We start from the raw sequence: 21303 nt of genomic DNA, 5'->3' as shown, positions 1-21303 counted from the left end.
AGTTATAGAATAAAGTTTAAAGCTGTGCTTACATTTAGTGGTAAATTAGTGATTTCCGGCGCTGTGGTTGTTGGTAATTCCAATGCCTGTGGTACTGGTGAAGCAACGCTTTGTGGTGGGGAGCTGGGTGGTGTCAATGATGTTAGAATTGATGCTCCATGATTGGCAAATCCAAAATGATTGATGTCGATGGGTGATTGCACTTTTATCACCTGTGTTGGATTGGTGACCACACTATCTAGTGAATTGTCCAAAAGTGGTGAGGGTGAATAAAAATTTTCTAGAAAGAAGAAAATGGAAAATTTTTATTAATATTTGGAATGGAGATTATTTAGGAAGAAATGTTCTTTATTCTCAGGAGGAAATGGCTAAGAAATACGTTCAACGACGAAATTGGGGATATTGCGGGTCTTGACCCTCGCAGTTTACTAGGTTTTGTCAAGAGCATTAGTCACTTCTTCGACTGGGCTTTATAGGGGAACGAAGATTTTCTCTATTATCTCTTTATTCTTTGGGTGTGCTTTCTTTTGTTTATCTGTTTTTGAATCCTCACTCCTTGAAGGGAATCCGAGTGGATATGCATCGTTTTATGTTGTATAACCCTTCTTAACCTAATCCAAATGTTCGTTATAAGTAAGTAAGTAAGTAAGTAAGTAAGTAAGTAAGTAAGTAAGTAAGTAGTAAGTAAGTAAGTAAGTAAGTAAGTAAGTAAGTAAGTAAGTAAGTAAGTAAGTAAGTAGTAAGTAAGTAAGTAAGTAAGTAAGTAAGTAAGTAGTAAGTCAGTAAGTAGTAGTAAGTAGTAAGTCCGTCGTCCGTCCGTCCGTCCGTCCGTCGTCCGTCCGTCCGTCGTCCGTCGTCCGTCCGTCCGTCCGTCCGTCCGTCGTCCGTCCGTCCGTCCGTCCGTCCTTCCCGTCCGTCCGTCCGTCCGTCCGTCCGTCGTCCGTCCGTCCGTCCGTCGTCCGTCCGTCCGTCGTCCCGTCCGTCCGTCCGTCCTCGTCCGTCCGTCCGTCCGTCGTCCGTCCGTCGTCCTCCGTCCGTCCGTCCGTCCGTCGTCCGTCCGTCCGTCCCCCGTCCTCCGTCCGTCCGTCCGTCCGTCCTCCGTCCGTCCGTCCGTCCGTCCGTCGTCCCTTCGTCCGTCCGTCCGTCCGTCCGTCCGTCCGTCCGTCCGTCCGTCCGTCCGTCCGTCCGTCCGTCCGTCCTCTCCTCCGTTCCGTCTCCGTCCGTCCGTGTCCGTCCGTCCGTCCCGTCCACATAAGTTGTAATTGTAAGTTAGGTATTACTTTACCAATACATTATATGTAATTGTAACTGCAAATTATTCAAGAAACTCATAACAATACAACTAATGGTAAAGCTTCAATAACATTACTTCAAATGTAATTGTAATTGAAAAGTAAGTATGTAGTCATTACCCCCCAAGTAGTCATTACCCCCTGGTAAAAAGTAACTATTTCTTGAATTGTGCTAAAGAAGGTGGCAATGTTCTCTAAAGTTTTCCTAGAACTAGTTCCGAGGATGACAAATTTGTGTCGACTTCATAACGATTCCACAGAATCAAGTCGGAAGGAGACAATTACAAGTAATTGGTAAAGCTTCAATAACAATTACTTCAAATGTAATTGTAATTGAAAATGTAATCATTACCCCCCAAGCCTGGTAAAAAGTAACTATTTCTTGAATTGTGCTAAAGAAGGTGGCAATGTTCTCTAAAGTTTTCCTACAACTAGCTCCAAGGAAGACAAATTTGTGCCAACTCATAGAATCAATTTGGAAGGAGACAATTACAAAATAGAAAGTGTACAGGTTTATAATCATGCAATTTGGAACTAAAACAATTTCTCCTGGGCTTTGTTACCTGAATATAAGTATTATACTTGTAGGACATTCTATAACACATATCAAAAATCAAGTATATTCCTTATTTTTCAAAACCTGTCTATAGACAATGATTTAATTCCTTCAAACGCCTAATTGTTGATTACAAGCATTTGCTTTAATAAAATCAATTTTATAACAATGTGTAAACAATCTTGCTGTCCTTAGAAATTCTTCTAGATTAGAATGTTAATCAATAATGAGAAAATACAAATAAATTTATTCAAATGCAAACATTCGCACAAACTTCAACAATACTGGAATATATAAAATTTAAAATTCAAACTGGAAAATTTATTGAAAATATTAATAGAACTAGTTAGTTGCAACAAGCCTATACATACAATACCCTACACCAAGTTTATGGCGAATTGTAACTCAGTCGATTGGCGTTATGTTGAAGCTCTAACACTAGCTCTAATACTGTTCTCTTTTTATGATAATGTTGTTTATGAATGAGTAGTAAACGGAATTCATATTTAAAACATAAACATGATAATTCAATTAAAAAATGTGCGTTTTGAAAACACATTAATTAAATTCAAAATAAAATAAATTTAAATATTTTTATTGAGAAAAATAAAAATACAACTAAATTGAAAACTAAAAATCTAAAAGAAACACTACAATAATAAACGAGAACAAAAGGTTATCATCTATCGTCTATCAATCAAAACAAATGCAGTGACCCAGTTATAAATCCAAAGTGCGTATTGATACAGAATGGTATTCCTACATATTTCAAATAGAGGGAGGGGGAATAGGCCGACTAAGCAGTAAGGCGTAAAGTACTATTCCTAAGTGTGACGAAAAGTTGATAACACAAAATAAATACAATTTATAAATTTTCATATAAACTTAATTGTTAATTGCGTCAAAGTTTTATTAATTTGTTTATGTGTGTTGTTTGTTTTTTTTATTATTCGAACACTCACACAAGAAAATTTTTGAAAAAAAAAGAGAGAGGGAAACTTGTTAGAATTGCAAAAGTTGCAATTGTTAATTTAAATCTAAATTGTACAAGGACGCACATAAATTAATATGATTTATTTTATTTATTAACATTTAGTAATCTACGCATTTATTTATTTATTTTATTTGTTAAGCCATTAAATTTGTTTATTATTTGAAAATTAGCACAAAATGGAGTTTAAAAAATGTTGTAAAAAAATAAGAAGTTCTTTCTTAAAATAAAATCGGCCAGAAAATTTGAATAGTTGTTTACTTAATATCATCGCCGATCTGGAAAAGATCACCAAAAATTGTTAATGTAATAGTACGAAAATAATCGTATTTGGACATATGGCAAAAGCGCCTTCATTTTTTTAGTTCCTCTCCATTTGGTCCAAAATATGCTGTAAATATTGAAGACTTTTAATGCACACCCTTAGCAATTAGAAAGTCGGATAGCCAGTTCATCATGGCGAAAGGAGAGCATCAACAGTGCAAGACCCGCGAAATCACAGAAAAGTCTTGTAAAGACTTGTAAAAAGTAAACCATAAACTTCCTTTCAAGTCCCCCCTAAGAATTATACAGATTATGAATGCCTTAATCTCATCGGACCCAAAAAAAAAATCACCTTGATTACATTAAATATATTTCTAACTGTTGTAGGGTTTCATTAGTTCGGCTATTCCCCGTTTATAGTTTACGTTCAAAATCAATTTATCAATTCTCTAGAGGAATTTTAAATTATACACGTGCAAAAACAAGCTTCAAAGCACGTGTGCCCTTAAAAGTGTCAAACGACGTTGACGTCAATTTATAGATGTGTTGTCATATCTCAAAACTGAACAGATTAAAACAAATATACATTCAGTTGTGTCGAATTTTATGAACTCTTCATCCTACCAGACCACTCAGAAGTAATCGTCAACGAGAGTCGGAATGTATTTGTTATAAAGGTAAGCGAACTTGGGAAGTTAAACGGACGAAGGCAAATGCGTTCGAGGAATTCGAGAATTTCATTCGGTCTGAATAGAAGCACAATGATCTTATGGGGTCACGATATCGAGAGTAGTATTACGAGTATGGAAAATTCAGTACTTTTTGACATCGATAAATACTGCAGTACCCCTATGACATATTAAGTACTTTTTTAGCTTCTCATAATAGAATTTTCAATAGGATAGTACATATATTAGTCAATAGATCAGTCAATAGTCCCAAAGAACTCAACAGTATAGTTTATAGACTATTCAATAGACTCGTCAATGGACAAGTCAAAAGTCAATAAACTAGTCAATAGACTAGTCAATAAATTAGCCAATAAACTAGTAAATAGTCTAGGCAATAGTCTAGTCAAGACTAATCAATAGAATAACCAGTAGACCAATCAATAGACAATTCAATAAGCTAGTCAATAGACTAGTCTATAGTCTAGTCAATACTAGACTAGTAAATAGTCTAATCAATAATCAATAATCAAACTAGTCAATAGACTAGTCAATAGACTAATCAATAAACCAATCAATAGACTAGTCAATAGGCTCGTCAATAGTCAATAAACTAGTCAATAGACTAGTTGATATGCTAGTAAGTAGTCTAGTCAATAGACTAGTCAATACACTAATCAATAGACCAATCAATAGACTAGTCAATAGGCTCATCAATAGTCAATAAACTAGTCAATGGACTAGTTGATATGCTAGTAAGTAGTCTAGTCAATAGTCTAGTCAATAGACTAGTCAATAGGCTAGTCAACTGGTTCGTCAATAGTCAATAAACTAATCAATAGATTAGTAAATAATCTAGTCAATAGGCTAGTCAAAAGACTATACAAAAGAAGAATTAAAAAATAATCAATTGATTGGTCAATAGACTAGTCAAACGAATAGTCAATACTCCATAGACTAGTCAACTCTTTTTGGAAAAATTGTGCACAATTTCGAGAAAAGGCAAGAAAAGGAAAGTCAATTTGATGTGTCTAAATTGGGCTTGTTAGAAATCGCTAATGAAAATTGGAATAATAAACTTATAATAAAACCTTAAGCCTCCTTCACACGAGCACACAAGTAATATGATTTGTCAAAATATTGTGTAGAAGACAACGGATGGGATCGTCTAAACGCAATATGTAATGAAATCATCACACATTGAGAAAAAATACGGATGGCAAACTTGCAAGTCGCATAAGATCAGGGATATATTTTTATACAAACACATACAAAAAAGTGAAACAGCTGTTTCCATCTTACTTTGTGTAAACACAAAAAATATAAATCATACGACTTTTATTCTCTTTTTTGTCATACGGATGGAATTTCATTTTACTTTTTCATTAGACTTGTCGTACGTAAATTGTGATCGTCCGAAGGGCCCTTTATCAGTCTTGAGGAGTATAATTATAACAAATGTAAATCCCAATGCATCTGTACCACAAAGTTGTATAAAGTTCTACGAAATTCTTAACGTTATCTTTTAAAGACAATTATTATTTTCCAGAGCATAAATACTAGACTTTATTCTGAAAACCAGGGGATTTTTCTGCATATAGCTGACAAAATGCTCCTTTCGCTATGGTAAATATTAAACCAACGCAATCTTTAAACACCTACATGTATAAGAAAATTCTTAGCTTTGTATTTATACTCCAGTTTTACCAGCTGGCTAACATATTTCTTAGAAATAAACAATTACCATAAACCATAGTATGGACCAACAACGTGAGGCGACCTTCATGTAAACCCCATAAAAACAACTGGGTATTTAAATAATTAAAGTTATTTTCAAATAAATAGTCATACTTGTTGCTATATATACAAATACCACTCTATATGGTTACATGAAAGCCCATTTACTGGTAGCACCTGTTTTCTGTTATTTGCATTTTCTAGAGCAGTACATTTATTGCAGCAATAGTTTGCAACTAGTAACTTAGTGCTAAATTTACAAATTGTTTGATTTTTTTCTACAAATATGAATATATTTTTTTCTTAACAAATTAAAATGACATGAGAGCAACATTCTGATTAGGGTGGGTCCAGTCCAACACACACTGAACAACAAGCTGGTCATTTACATACTAGTTCAACAACATTTGCTAAAAAAACTATAGCAAAACAAATAAATTTTAACACATGGAGCTTAATACTCTATACTTCTAGATTTAAATACTCATTTTGTTACTCATATAGCAACAAAAGACAAGATTTCAATTTGTTTTTGAAATGAAAACCTATTTATTTTCATAAGTTTATGTTAAATTCACATTAATCAAATATTTGATCAAATAAACCTAACCTAACCTTATATTATTTCTCTGTTTATTACAAGTTCCCTTTTTATGCTACAATAACCAATTACGCTTTTCTCTCCAAATGTTTCACCGATGTGAATATATTTCTACATTTTCGTTTACTAGTGATAATGCAACAGTAGCTAATGCTGTTGTAGCATTAACCGACAGTCAACATTATCAATCTTGTTTACATCAAGTTGTTGTTAAAATAGCAACAACAACAAGAACAAAACATTTACAATATTCATTGAACGTATGTTAATGTATGACAGAAATGACAGTAACAACAACATTGAATAGTAGAGAGTAAAAGCGAACAAAAAAAACTAAGAGAGTATAAAAATAAATTTAAATAAATGAATTAAATGTATAGAATAAATAAAATAAACAATATTTGCATAATATTTTATTTTGTATTAGTGTGAAAAATAGTTATTGTAAAAATTACAATGCTAACAACAATAGCAATAAAAACAATAACAACTATGATAGCAAAAACAATAACAATGCAGGTTTAATAATAAAAAAAGAAAGACAAATAACAAATTGAATAAATGCACGACAACAGTGGGCTAGCAGAGAGAGAAAAGTGTTAATAAATGTAAAAATTGTTAAAAGAAAACACCACAAGACCTAATGGATACATAACTAAATGGACAGACAGTTACAAAATTTCAGCCGAAAGTTATTCAAGTAAATCACCGGATCCTCTAGCAGATTTGCAATAAAATACTAGACTAATTAAGCTACAGTGAATCAAAAATGTTTCTGAACTTTTCAACACACATACACTATAGATAAATGGACACTTCTTTTTCGAAGCAGTTCAATTTCTAGGCCTAGAAATAAATGCAGAACCTTCTAACTAGATTATAGCAGTTTCAGCTGTTACAACAACAACGTATCAGTACAAAGGATCCATTTGTATTTGAAATCTTAAATTTGGATATGAAATTCTGTAGGATAAACGAGATGAAAAAAACTCTATATTATATTAATGGAAATCCTTATAACAAGATCTTTGATTTAGGATCGTGCATAAACATTAAGATGAAATTCCCAGTATTACTGGGGAGACATTACATTAAATACTGCACTTTCAAAGACCACTTTCACAGAAACTTTGGTTCTATAATCTTAGAAAATATGATATTAAAAGAGAGTCTTAGGTTAGGTTTGACAGGTGGCTGCATCGAACATCAGAAATTACAGCATCACTTGGGTCAAATAATGATCCCTTTGTAATTTGTCCAGTAAGAAGAAGAGGGATAGCAGAAAGATATACACTGAAGGCAGGGAGATAAAAGGAAAATGTGAAGAGAGCCCTAGAATGTGTAGTTCACAACCATTAAAGTTCGAGAACGGGCCGTTTTCAAAGCTGGGGGCAATTCTGGCATTTGAAAGCGATCGAAACCTCAATAGAATTTTAAAATATTTTATTAGAAATTTCGATAGCTTTCGAATGCCAGAACAATGACAGAGAAGATGGATTACCGTCTTCTCTTCATCCTCATTTTAACAACAACTACAGAAGTTGTTGTACGGTAAACTAATGAAACAAGCGTGGTTGCCAAATTTGCAGTGTTCAGTCTTTGAAGACTAAGAAGATAGGCGGTTCTATGTGGATCCATGTTGGGCCACAACGTTCGAGAAATCGAACAAGTATGCTCACTCGGCCAGCGAATTTGGGCATTAACGTAACAATATTCAATAAGAACTGGTCGACGTTCAGTTCTTCTAGCATGATTCCAGCTTTCGCCAAGGTATCAGCAATATTATTGCCGTGTCCTTTAACCTATATAAGGGTAATGTTCGAATGTCTTGCCATCTCGTTCAGAGACATCCGACATTCATAGACAAGTTGAGAAAATACCAATCACAAATTGTGCTATCCCTTTTGGATTTCCGATAGTACCTCAGACAATTTGACGACTTCTTGATCACTGATATTTCAGCTTGGAAGATACTGCAATCGTCATTGAGTCCAAATGAGATTTTTGTTAAAAAATTTTCGATGATGATGATTGCCATTAACGTAACAATATTCAATAAGAACTGGTCGACGTTCAGTTCTTCTAGCATGATTCCAGCTTTCGCCAAGGTATCAGCAATATTATTGCCGTGTCCTTTAACCTATATAAGGGTAATGTTCGAATGTCTTGCCATCTCGTTCAGAGACATCCGACATTCATAGACAAGTTGAGAAAATACCAATCACAAATTGTGCTATCCCTTTTGGATTTCCGATAGTACCTCAGACAATTTGACGACTTCTTGATCACTGATATTTCAGCTTGGAAGATACTGCAATCGTCATTGAGTCCAAATAAGATGTTTGTTAAAAAATTTTCGATGATGATGATTGCCAATAATTTGGCTAGAATGTCCACTGGAGTCCAGCAGAAAACAAAAATATATATATGTATTTATGAAAGAAATCAGACTCTCATAAGTTATGAGGCTCATGTAACTTGTAATAGGTTTAGATAAACAAATTTAAGTGGCTCACATGGGTCCGTCTGATTTCGGTCTCGTTGTTATTATTCACTACTTCCAAACTTGTGATCTTTTTTAAGATTTATCCCAGATATATCCTCCTTACAACAGAGAACCGCAGCATATAAAATAGAGTTATCTGTTCCCTTTAAATATCGGACAGTAACAGAGGAGATGAGATATATATTGTGACAACTTCTATAGTAGTCATTGTACTGGAGACCAATTCTTCGGGCATGATTACCAACAACACAGTGTTCCGTTATTGCCCACGAAAACTTAACAATAAGCTAGACTTAGGGGCATCACATAGAGGACACGTTGACCTCGAAGTTAGACAGGTGGTTTCAATAAACTATCTGATCTGAGCTCTGTCATATAGTTCACTTTGATCAAGTGCCTTACAATTAGTAGGTGAAGTAAAGGCAAGACAAAACAATATTTGTATCTTGTAGAAAATGGAGGGGAAAGTGATAGAAACCTAATGGCCCAGTAATAGCCTGGGCTTTATTCTTAGTCATTCTAATTTTATTGAATTCCTTAAAATACTTTTGTGCCAATATAGTGTAAATCTTTTTAAAATCTGGTTATAAACATCAATATTAACAATATTACACATTTTACTATAACCCTGACTACAGTATGCAATTTTATTAAGCATATTTGTTTAAATGAAAATTCTTTGTTTTTTTCTTATTAGTTTTATTTAATTTTTTTGCATATTCAATAATATTTAATTTCAAGTTGTTATTGTTATAAATAAAATTTATTATTTTTTATATATTGTCTTTTCACACCATAGTTAATGCAAACTAAATTCTAAACAAAATAAAAAATCAACTAATAATACTGGGTAGGTATATGTAACAAAAAATATTTAATAATAAATTTGCAGCAGCATACAACTGTAGTCAAGGTAAAAATTAGAACGAGGCCGGCAACAAATGTAATAAATAATATTATTAACTGAACTAACTGATAACTAAATTAAAATGTACATGTACGTTCAAAATAATATTAATAATAAATTAGAATCATTAGTACTTTCTAGAAAATTGAACTGATGGACGAAAAATGTAAATAGGAAGTTAAAATTTTTTTTAAGGAAAAGGTTTTTCCATTAATATGTTAGTTAGCTTCTAGTTAATATTGCTTTCTATTTATTTAGTGTTGAAATAAGTTTTTGTAATCAATACTATGTTAACCACAACAAAAAGTTGTAAACATTTCAAATATTTTCAGTTGCTTTTCAACATAATAAATATGAAAGTATTTAATAGCACAATCTACATACTCATCGTCATTGAATATTGAAAAAAAATCAGGTTAAAGTCGTTTGAGTGTCCCAAAAATCTCACACACTTATTGCACATCTGTAAAGCTTTACTTTTTGTAAGCTGATAAACAGATAATTGCATATTGGAGGGTTTTGTATTCTGGGAAAGACATATTTCTTTGTATTCTTGGGAAAGATTTTTTTTTTAATTAATAATTTATAATATTAATAATATATAAATTTCAGAATGTAGACTGAATAGGGATACTTATGTTGGAGACGTTCTTAGCGAACACACGAGTAATAACTACGCTACTGGTCTGAAACAGCTAACAGTGAGTTTTTTGCTCCTATTGGGGCTACTAGATATTTTGGTGGGAAGTTTTTCATTCCTTTTGGATCTTGTCCCTTTAAACATCCATCAAATCATTCAATATTTGTTATTCATATTGGACAACATTGAGGGTTTATTTAAACTAGGATTTCTATTTCCTCAGACTTATTTATTTTAGAGAATCGATACAATTGTCTTTTAATCCGAAGATTTCCCGGGAATTGTATTGAAATCTTTAAACAGGAATTCTAATTTGTATCAGCAATAGAAATCTTGTATTTCCAACAGAAAATTTCCAAACTCTTCGGATATCTCGAAAAAGTTGTCCGGATTTGACTTAAAGTTTGAAATCTGGGGATGTTAGATGGCGTCAAGAGGAGCTTAATATTTAGGAACTTTCCTTGATAGAAAGCTTAAATTTAATGGAAAGAAAGAATGTAAAAGAGGAATTAACATAAAAGTGTTATATAGTAAAGAATTGGGGCCTACAAACAGATATGGTAAATTGGATTTAAAGGTCGATTGTCAGGCCTATTCTCACTTATGAATGTATTGTCTGGCTAGAGACGTTGGGAAAAGGACAGTTACATGAAGATGCAGAAAGGTGTACCTCACCACAAGCTGCCCAAGGGGCCACACACACCCCACAAGGGTGTGGGGCCTAGGAATGTACTAAGACTCTATAAGCATTTGTTATTCAAACCGTCACGCAACAATCATACGAAAATTCTGTACGAAGTATGTAGGTCTACTTGATCATGGCAACTTCCCTTGTCGAATTTCAGATTATAGAAATACGATTCTAGACTTCGGGGAAACACGTTTGATAGAATTTTCAAATAGGGACGATTGGCTTGTATCCAATAGACTGTTTGAGGGAAGGGTCGGGTTTTACCGACGGGTTCAAGATGCATACAGGCAAGAGTTCCGGTATACATCGCTGATACCGATACAAACAGATCCTTTAAACTCCCTAACGAATGCATTGTCTTTTAAGCAGTGATCCTAGCTATGTGGAAAGCAACGGAACTGATACCGAATCATATCGATCTAGATCGGTTGTGAAAATTTATGTCGATAGTCAAGCTGCTCTATCGAATGTGCATTGGCATGTCAACACCTGGTGCGATTGCTTCTTCGATACTTATACGACTGGATAAGCGCAGTTCTTAACAGGGAATTGCTCTATCAGGGCTTTTGTCATTAAGTGAGACAATAATAAATCGGATTATTGCAGGTTATGCGTTAATGCAGAGGAACTAGAGACGATGGAGCATCATCTCTAGTTGCAAATGTCCTAGAGTATAGAATCTCAGATTGAAATGACTAGAAAATAGGTTCTATGACGAACTGGGGTTATACATTATAGTCATTTTGCCGACTGGGTTTTATGAAGAGGTTCAGATTCCCATATCCTTTCTTCTTAAGGGAACTGATTTGGTATAACTTCAGAATTGAAAACCTTTTCAGTAATCAGTTCTCTTTTCTCTTTCATTATGTTCTTTATGTTTCTTTAATGTTTTGTATCTTTATTATTGGATCTTCACTCCTTACGAATGAAATCATGATGGACCTTATAATCTATGAGTGAAATTGCACCTTTATATGATGCTTCTTAACCTAACATAATCAGAGTATTGAGTCTTTTATAATATTGCCAGAGCAAAGAAGACATAGGAAAAGATTTTGAAAAACTTGGATCACCTTTCGATAATGTTATCCTTCTAAATCCCAAAATAAACTTTACTTTTAACATGAGTTTTTACAATGCGACAGTGAATAGAAGATACATTTTCCACGGTTTTAGTAATCGATTAAGAAAGGGATTTGTAGAAACTGTAATCTTCGGAATGTACAAGTAGACTAGATCCAAACAAGAAATCAATAATTTTACTCGTATTTTTTTTAATAAATATCAAATATTTTAAAAGAAAAACTATTAAATTTAGACTTCGATAATACCTAAATCCTAAACGGGACATTCGAAATCCAGATTTTTGAAATGTGTAACTTTGTGATTTGAGATATCGTAAGATCTATGATCTATTTAAAAAAAATTAAAAAATTTAACTACGAAAACCCTTTTCTGACAAATCTTCTAGCTGCCTTATTCCTAAACTTTTATCAAAGGTTTATAAATCAAATTTTCATACAAAATTTGTTCTATAAACCTTTAATAAATGTTTATAAATAAGGCCTTTAAACTATAAAATATTTCTGATCTAATAAAACACACTTGGCAACACAATATTTCTCTTAAGGGGGATTTTGTGAATTATTTCATCAACATTTCTCTTTAAAAGAAAGTTATCAAAGTTCAGAAAGCGAAATCCTGGACAGCAACAAAAACAATTTGTTAGAAAATGCACTAGAAAAAGTATTTGTTTGTTTAAAAACCATAAAAAAAATAAAGACTGATTAAAATACCTATAAAGACAAGGACAGGCATATAATTAAAATAAAACAATGACAGAGACAAAAACAATTTTTTTATTTTTAATTATTTCAAATAATAAAAAAAACCAGATTAAATTAAAAAATTTATATACTATAAAGATCTATAACGATCAGCAGCTAACAGCTGCATGGCGTTTAAGTACAAAAATATGCAAATAACTGTCTTGGCGCAACAAAGAAACAATTTACATATATTTTATGTAAATTGTAAATTTTTAAAAATATATATATAAAGAAAAATCTGTAATAAAAGGTATTTATAGGGGACAAAGGAGGCATTTATACTAACCATAGGCATAAGGTGTCATAAACATGTTCATATTTGCAGCAGCGGCACACGATATGACGAGGGCAATATTTGATATTTAAATTATTTTAAATTAAATTAAGAATAAAGAAAACAAAAACGAATTAATTTAAAAATAAACGAAACGAGACGAACGAATTATTATTATTTCGGTTAAAAATTAAAACAAATAAAATTAAATGGAAAAAATTACTTAAAAACTAAAAACAATTGAAAAATTTATCAAAAAGGAGATGAGAAATAAAATTTATTTTTATATATTTACAAATTATTTCAAAATATTTCAACAAACTTAAATTCTAAAAAAATAAAATATTTAAAAACAAAAACAATTGAATTAAGTTTAATCACAGAATTTTTTTTTTATATTTTTATGGCTTAATTTTGCGCAATTAGACCTTGAGTTTTTGGAGATTTTTTTAAATAAAAATTATTTAAATTCAGTTACGACACAAACTAATTTTTAAAGTTCTCTTCTTTTTATTTAAAAAGATATGAAAATGATTAACGATAAGAAAAGAAAACTAATAACTATTAAATTGTAAATAAAAAAAATTATGATTTAAATTGTATTAAAAAAAGAATAATAAAAGAAATATTAATATTGTCTCTTGTATTGTTTGTTAAATCTCAAACAATTATGATAATTGTGTAGCAACAACAAAAACAGGAACCAAAAGGTAACGAGCAAATAAGTCGCGTTGCCTATTCTTAGAGTGAGAAAAAAAAAAAAGAAGAAAAACAAACAAAACCGTTAACGTTTTTTTTTTTTTTTTTGCCTAAGAAACCGTAACCGTTTGAACCGAAATTTGATATTTTCTTTTTGTTAGTTTTAAACTGCTTTTTTTTTTGTTTGAACGTAGACTTTCTTTTTTTATTGGTTATAAACCTGTGTAGCTGCTACCGCTGCTGCAATAATTTAACGCCGCTTCACCAGCTTTTGCGAGTTGAACACAATTTCGCGGTTCCAAGTATAACGGTATCCACAGTGAGGTATCATGCTCACGGTGACTTTGGCAATGGTGAAAACTTTGTCGGCGTCGTCGTCGTTGTTATAGTGGATGTTGTCAGTTGTAGAAGTTAAATCCGTAAACAACTTCAGTTTGACGTTAATCTTTAGTTTATGTTAAAGAATTAACGAAACCTATTTTTCCCCCAGACAACGGTCAAAAACTCGCTGAACTCAACGAATAATTACATTTAATGTTAAGCGATTAAAGCCCCTTAAGTTGTAAATAACACCCGACGGTAAACGTTTAGGCCAATGCATAAGATTAAAAATTGTTTTAAAACGTTTCACTAAAACGTTTTTTTTTATAAATCTTTTCTTAAGAAATTGTATTTTTATTCAAAAAATTTTTGTTTTTTATAAATTTATTTTATGAATTTCATATTTTTTTTTCTGTTTATCACTTTACACAGTTATGGAAAAATACCGATTTTCTACGGCAATCAAGTTGTGAGTTTTGTTTGTCTCTCTATTGCTTTGTTTATTATTATTTTATGGTTTTATAATTCAAATTCAAATATTAACGAACGAGCATGATAACAAACAGCATCACTTATGAAAAACGCACAAAACAAACCCTTTTTTTAAAAAAAAAGGTATTTATTTTTATTTTTGTCTGCTTTTGTTTTATATTTTTTGTTTTTTCTTAATTTCTGTCTGGTGTAAAATATCTACACTCTTTAAATTATTAACAAGCGTGTTTTTTGTATACAAAATTTTTAACAAACAGCACGAACGATCGTAAGATTGAAACTGAACTCGTGTCGGAATGTTGTCTTTGATTTTGAACGAAAACTACATATAAAAATCTCAAAAACACTCTCAAATCAACGATCACCACAACTCAAGACATTCGTTGTTTTCAATTGAATTGAATCTTGGCTGATAAATCTCATTTGTTCATATTAATAGCTCTGGTTATTGGCTTGTTGCTGCTCACTGGATGCTTGGCTATCTGACGCGGGCGCGCTTTTAGTTTTACTGCAGCTACAGTTACCAGCTGTTGTTGTTTTTTTGTTTTTTGTTCACACTTGTATATTGTTCAAGTGGGTATCAATATTAAACCATAACAATGTGAGTTGTAACGTTGTTGTTGTTATTTTGGCTCGTGTTGTGTATGGATACATTGACATGTGTACCCTACATCCAAACACTTGCTTCAATCTGGGTCTCCACGGTTTGTGTTTGTGTTTATCAACGATCATTTGAGAGAGATTAATGCTTTACATTGTGTGGTGAGAAAAGTAATTAATCCAGTTAAACGAAAACAAATAAATTATAATACAATAACATTGCAATCGACGAAAGAAAAACAAATTAATTTGGGTTTTAATCTTTATCTTGTTATGTTCTTAAAAACAGGGGTTCCCATCGTATATTGCAACTGCCAGATTGTCCAAAGTAATTGAAACAGTTGAGATCAATCCATTGCTGTTAATGTCATTACGAACTTCACTCTCCTCAATCATAGGTGTCGTCTTCGACATCCTGCTAAACTTCTCAGAACACTCAATTGCTCAGAAAAAGAACCAAGGTCCAATGAGCTCGTGCTTAAACCTTTAGGTATATGATTAAGGAGAAGATATCTCGATATCCATCGCACAGTGGTATAGGAAAAAAAAAGAGGGAAATAATTCGGTAACTTCTAAACGGTTAATCCGATTTTAATGAAATTTGGTATGCACAAAGAGGAGGTGTTGTCGAGTTTAGGTTTTGAATTTGGACCTTATAGGCCAACCAGGGGCCCGGCGGGGGGTCCTCAAATTAGGACACCTCGGCTATGTTAAATTTTTAAAACGATCCTATTTCTTCATTTGAGTTCCGATTTAAAAAAAATTTCGTATATAGAATCTCCTCATCGAGCACTATAAAAAATGTCGTCGTAGCAGTAAATTATCTCTTATAGTTTAGGAGATATTCGCATTTGAATATTAAAATTTTAAAATTTTTACCGTCCTTACTTTAGTTTTTTTGATAATAGCAGGTCCAAATATTTCCGATTTTCGCCATTTTTTTTTTATTTGCTTAACAACAAGTTTATATACCAAGCAGTGAAAGAATTATGTAAAAATCATGACTGAGTCCAAAGTTATAGGCATTTAAATTTAAAAAATTAAAAAAAGGCGATTTTTTGACATTTTTTTGGGAAAAAAGTATATTTTTCTTTTTAAGTTATCTAAAAAGTTTCTAAGAAGATGTATATAGAATTTATACTTTTTGGAAAGCTGACTTTACATAAAATACGATAAATGAAACAAAACCTAAAAATTTTTGATACCGAGGGGACCAGGTCCATCCAAAAAAACTCTATTTTTTATGGAAAATTAAATTTTGAGCAAAAATTCTCAAATCGCATAGTCGATATCAAATTATAGTGACCTGTTTTATATGACCCAATAAGTTCTTAATCATTTTGTAACGGGTTTCGATAACCCCGCCCCTGGTATGGATATAATAGGCAAAAAACCAAAAAATCCCATTTTTGGGATTTTTTAAAACTTTTTTGGGAATTCCGGGATTTCTAATAAGAAAATTCGAAATTTTTATTTAATTTTGGATTTTGAGTAAAAAAATCTACCTAACTGTAAAATTTCATCAAAAAATATTCATAAATAAAATTTTTATTGCAATTTGAAAAATTTGTATCTTCGCAAAAACTGAATAAAAAACATTTTTTAATTTTTTTTAAAAAAAGTATTCCGCGAATTTTTTAATTTTCAAAAATTATATACAGTTTTGAAAAATAGACAAAGACAGGAGACAGGAGGAGTACTGATTTAGTAGACTTTTTATTTCAGGGAAGTTCTCGGTGCTGTTGCCATCTCAACAGGATCCAGATTGTTTCATGCTACGCGACTTATGGTTGAGACCTGCACCTTAACTTGTCGGGGTAATTATTATAACAGTAATGTCTCTAGGTGCTGTTGCCGAATCAACAGGGCCATTTCAGTAGTGTGGTTGCGCGGGCTTTTAAAGGTTAAGGAATCCACTGAAATGGGTCATTAGTTGATGTGGAATGGTGTTCACGTTAAGCACTTAAAATTCTTCCTATGGATTTTACACAAATATATGTGTTTCCCTTATACTTACAACAACAATGTAGGGAACTTCAAAAATGTAGAAGTTATTAGATTGGATTATTGAGAACGCTAAGCACAACTATCAAAATATTGACCTTTTGTGGAGAAGTTAAGAAGTGGCTTCATGTTCATAAACTATTTGCCGTCCATTCAATATGATGTTATTTGTTAGAAAATGGTCACTTTTGAAAACGTTTTTATATTTTTATATTCATTAGTGTTACAGACCCCCTAGAATGTATCTTTGGACACATACTGGTATCATTTGGAATATGGAAATTCGTGATCTAATTTAGTCTTCTTTTTGTTACCAATTAAACAATCCTATAATGTCATGAATATTCCGTGATGTATTCATTTACAATAGTTGACTTTGTTGTCATGAATATTACGTGATTTATTCATTCACAATAGTTGACTTTTTTCCTAACAGCTGTTTATTCAAATTCAATGCGAAGTTTTCAAGTAAATTTTTATTTGTGTTAGAGTTGAACTGTCTAAAAAATATCGCAATTTTTTTCCAAAATCGGTGTAATTTATTTGAGATACTTTTATATTGTTGCACATATTTTGCACTATACTGTATATTATTTAAACAAAGGAAATGTTTAGTTCCTTTTGCACTATTTCAAAATAAATTTAATTTTTTTTTTACTTTTGTTTAAAAAATCTTAGAAAAATATTCACTTTTATTTGTTGTTTTAAATAAAAATTGTCTTTTAATATTATAAAATATTTAAAAATAATCTTCAAACATTCCAAAAAATGTTTTCTTAAAAAAAACAAACATATTATTTAAAAATTATGATTTTGTATATAAAATACTTTTTATAAGATATTGTAAAAATAAAGAAATATTTCAACTTACAGTGAATTGCATAAAGCAGTAGCAGAAACACTAAATCCCATTTTATGATTATCTCACACATGATAAAATTTAATTTACAATTATAGAATTAAAAATGAAAATAATAACAACACACAATAGATATGATTATGCACGACAAGTTAAAAGAAATAATAACAAAATCTTATGAAATACAAAATTAAATTTTAGAAGAATTTTCCATCGTTACTTTTTGGAGCTTTTCAAGTTGATTAAGTGCCATCGACTAGTCTTACTCGAGGTATAACGGTTGAATAACGAAAAACAAATAATTAATTAAATAAAATATAAGAAAATAATTAAAAATAATATATAATATTAATATAATATATAATATTAATATTATATATATAATAATAATCACAAACAATTACAATTAAAAATCTGTTTTTAAATCTTGTATCACGTGCTATTTTGTTGGTGTTATTTAGTACTTTTATTTGTTTATAATTATTTATATAATAGATCCTCAAAGTGAATAACTGATGATCAATTTCACGTTTTTAAAACGCTCGAAGTAAGATCCCTAAATCTAAAATGAAATATTACACAAAAATTTTCCTCCACATTTTTATAAATATTCTGAAAAAAATTTACCAAAATCTGTTCTTTAATAATTTAACATAAATTTGATTTGTGGACCTGCTGTTAGTTTTTTTTTTATAATTTGAAATAAAAATCTTTTAATATTATGTTTATGTTTAAAAATAAAGAGGACTTTAAACCTCAACTTTAATTTCACGTGCTCTAATCTGTAATATATAATATTTTCCTAATCTTCAAATTTATTCCAGGCAAACAGTTTTGCCAAACAATAGTAAATCTAAAAATAAAAAACTAACTAACTAACTAACTAACTAATAAATTATTGCTCTCGCTAAATATATAAATAATAAAAGATTAAAGTTTATCTTTAATAAAAATCCCCTTAAAAAAGTTTCTGTCTTTCGTTCAAATCAAAACTTTTTTGAAACTACCAGACTTCATGACTGGGTTCTGGACTTAATTAACATTATACTTTGTTCTTAATAATCAATATACGTGACATTTTTTTATTATTATTTGAAAATAAATAAGTTTAAATATTACTTATTGATTGACACCTATATAACAGATGTCGAGAATATATTATAAAATATGGAATATTACCAAACAAAACAAAATTTTAAAACTATTATCGTGAATAATAGTTTTAATTAGTTGCCATGGGAAATTTGTTGTTTAATAAAAATTTTATTAAAAAAATATATACGATTAAATATTTATTATAGTTAATTTTTAAAAATATTAAAACAATCGAAAAACATTTTCTATAGTCTTAATTTATAGAATCAGAGAAGAGGTATTACATATAACTATATGTTTAGAAGGGCATATAAACGAAATTCTGAATTCGAGAGTTTCGGACGAGCACTACTATTTTTCACACCATAAAAATACAAAAATTCAACATAAAATTCTACGGCCAGCACCAAAGCCGATAAAGTTTCTGAATAAGTCTAATACTAATTGGACAATGTTCGGGTCTTTACTAAAGAACCGTTTAGGACGGGACACTTTTCAATGTCGAAATAAAGAGGATATAGACACCAAAGTAGAAACGTTCACAAGTGCCCAGGTTGAATCGTTCGAGGACATGAGAAACCCTGAGTAACAGAGAAGATCCGAAACCTTGGGAAGATTTTTCGTAAACTATTTAACCCACGCTTAAAAAACTGGGATAAGTATGGTAGGAAACGGGACTCCTGGAAACTTTTCTGACGTATCGAAGATAACAAATTCCTATCAAAAACTTATGGCCAATCTATGATCGATGAGATGGGCAGGCGGCTGCAGAATATTGAGGAGACAATGAAACTCTTAATTGACGACTCTCATTTCTCACCTAGTATATCGGCTAGGGTAACACAGAGATAGTTATTACAACTGGCATGGTTAAGAAGGCAATCAAAAACTTTGCACCCTATGAAATCTTAGGTGTCGTCTACGACATTCTGCTTAACTTCTCACAACACTCAATTGGTTAGAAATAGAACCAAGGTCCATTAAGCTTGTGCTTAAACCTTTAGGGACATAATTAAGGAGAAGATATCTCGATGAAGAGAGAAGATATGTCAGATGTTAAGCCTTTATTTTAAGATTGATAGAATCGACTTTCACTCTTTCGACTTCACTCTCCCCAACCTTAGGTGTCGTCTTCGACACCTCTCACTCAATTGGTCAGAAATACAACCAAAGTCCATTGAGCTCGTGCTTAAACCTCTAGGGATATGATTAAGAAGAAGATATCTCGAAGAATAGAGAAGATATGTCAGATGTTAAGCCTTTATTTTAAGGTTGATAGAATCGACTTTCAGATGACATACAACATTTTATATATAAAGTTGTCTTGGCCCTGTTATAACGAATAAAAAAAGGGACAAAAATGGCGTTTTTTTCAAAGTTCAGGACAAGATATCTCAAATCCCTGATGTGATGGAAAAATTCTGAGATTTTATTTTTTCAAATTTCAGGACAAGATATCTCAAATCCCAGATGTGATGGAGAATTTTGACATTCGGATTCAGCGTAGCTCAATCCTTTAGAAAAGTATTTGGTCTATGGCTTATAAATTTGTCGGCCTGTGTTTGGATTTGAATGTCACAACGGCCTTAAGCGACATCAATGAGGAGACCATTTGATGTTATGAAATAGATTGACACACCCCTATCAGAATCTAATGCAGAATTCGTTTCTCCGACCCATATAAATACAATGCATTCAGAATGACATCCAAGGCGTCACCCTATCAAACGTCGAACGGAAACTTTTGTAAAGTATTCTCGGCAACTTTTAAAACTTTTAGAACAACCGGATTATGTTTGACAGTTGAGGTGAAGTTAGATTAGAGTGGGCCCTATGCAGTGCGACTCTGTTATGGATCTTTTGTACGGCCCGTGGGTTCACCACAACAGATTTAATTCACGTATGAAAATAACAAATTTAATTGGAATCAGGTTGATTACATCCTTCGGAACTAAGATTCTTTCTTGACGAGTGCTTAGTGATGGACAATTACATAATATGTGTTCAGAGGTTTCCTCCTGGCAGCCACAAAATCTGCATAGTTTCGATAAGGCATTTCCTCATTGATAATATAAGAGACCAGAGCCTCGTGAGTAGTCCCGTTAGTATTCTGAGATCACTTTTATTAAGCGATAGCAACTTATGGGATTTTCCCCTTGATAGCGTAATTAAGCGCTTTGTCTGAAGTAAAGTTAGGCGGATCGTTGAATATGCGGAAGTGTTAAGATCTCTACCTGGAATCAGTTGTTATCAACTCTGTCTTATTATTTCTTGGTA

General features: G+C 31.7%; 1 protein-coding gene across 3 annotated transcripts in view; it reads right to left on the bottom strand.

Annotated features, from left to right (window-relative positions):
- LOC119604332 (activating transcription factor of chaperone) overlaps nucleotides 1–21303 on the bottom strand; it is a 72549-nt gene that overhangs the window by 1371 nt on the left and 49875 nt on the right. For 2 of the 3 annotated variants that reach the window (XM_037956898.1, XM_037956899.1), the window contains exon 4: nucleotides 33–280. In XM_037956898.1, coding sequence (XP_037812826.1) covers nucleotides 33–280 — 248 coding nt within the window. Of the gene's footprint in view, nucleotides 1–32; nucleotides 281–12968; nucleotides 14746–21303 lie in introns of those variants that run through there. The other variant, XM_037956900.1, reaches the window with a different exon arrangement.

The sequence above is a fragment of the Lucilia sericata genome, unplaced genomic scaffold (assembly GCF_015586225.1).
Source record: "Lucilia sericata isolate MDLA Ls3-8-SP2 unplaced genomic scaffold, ASM1558622v1 Contig000383F_arrow, whole genome shotgun sequence".
Taxonomy (NCBI): Eukaryota; Metazoa; Arthropoda; class Insecta; order Diptera; family Calliphoridae; genus Lucilia; species Lucilia sericata.
The sequence above is the reverse complement of the archived record's forward strand: the minus strand, read 5'-3'. Positions and strand labels throughout refer to the sequence as shown.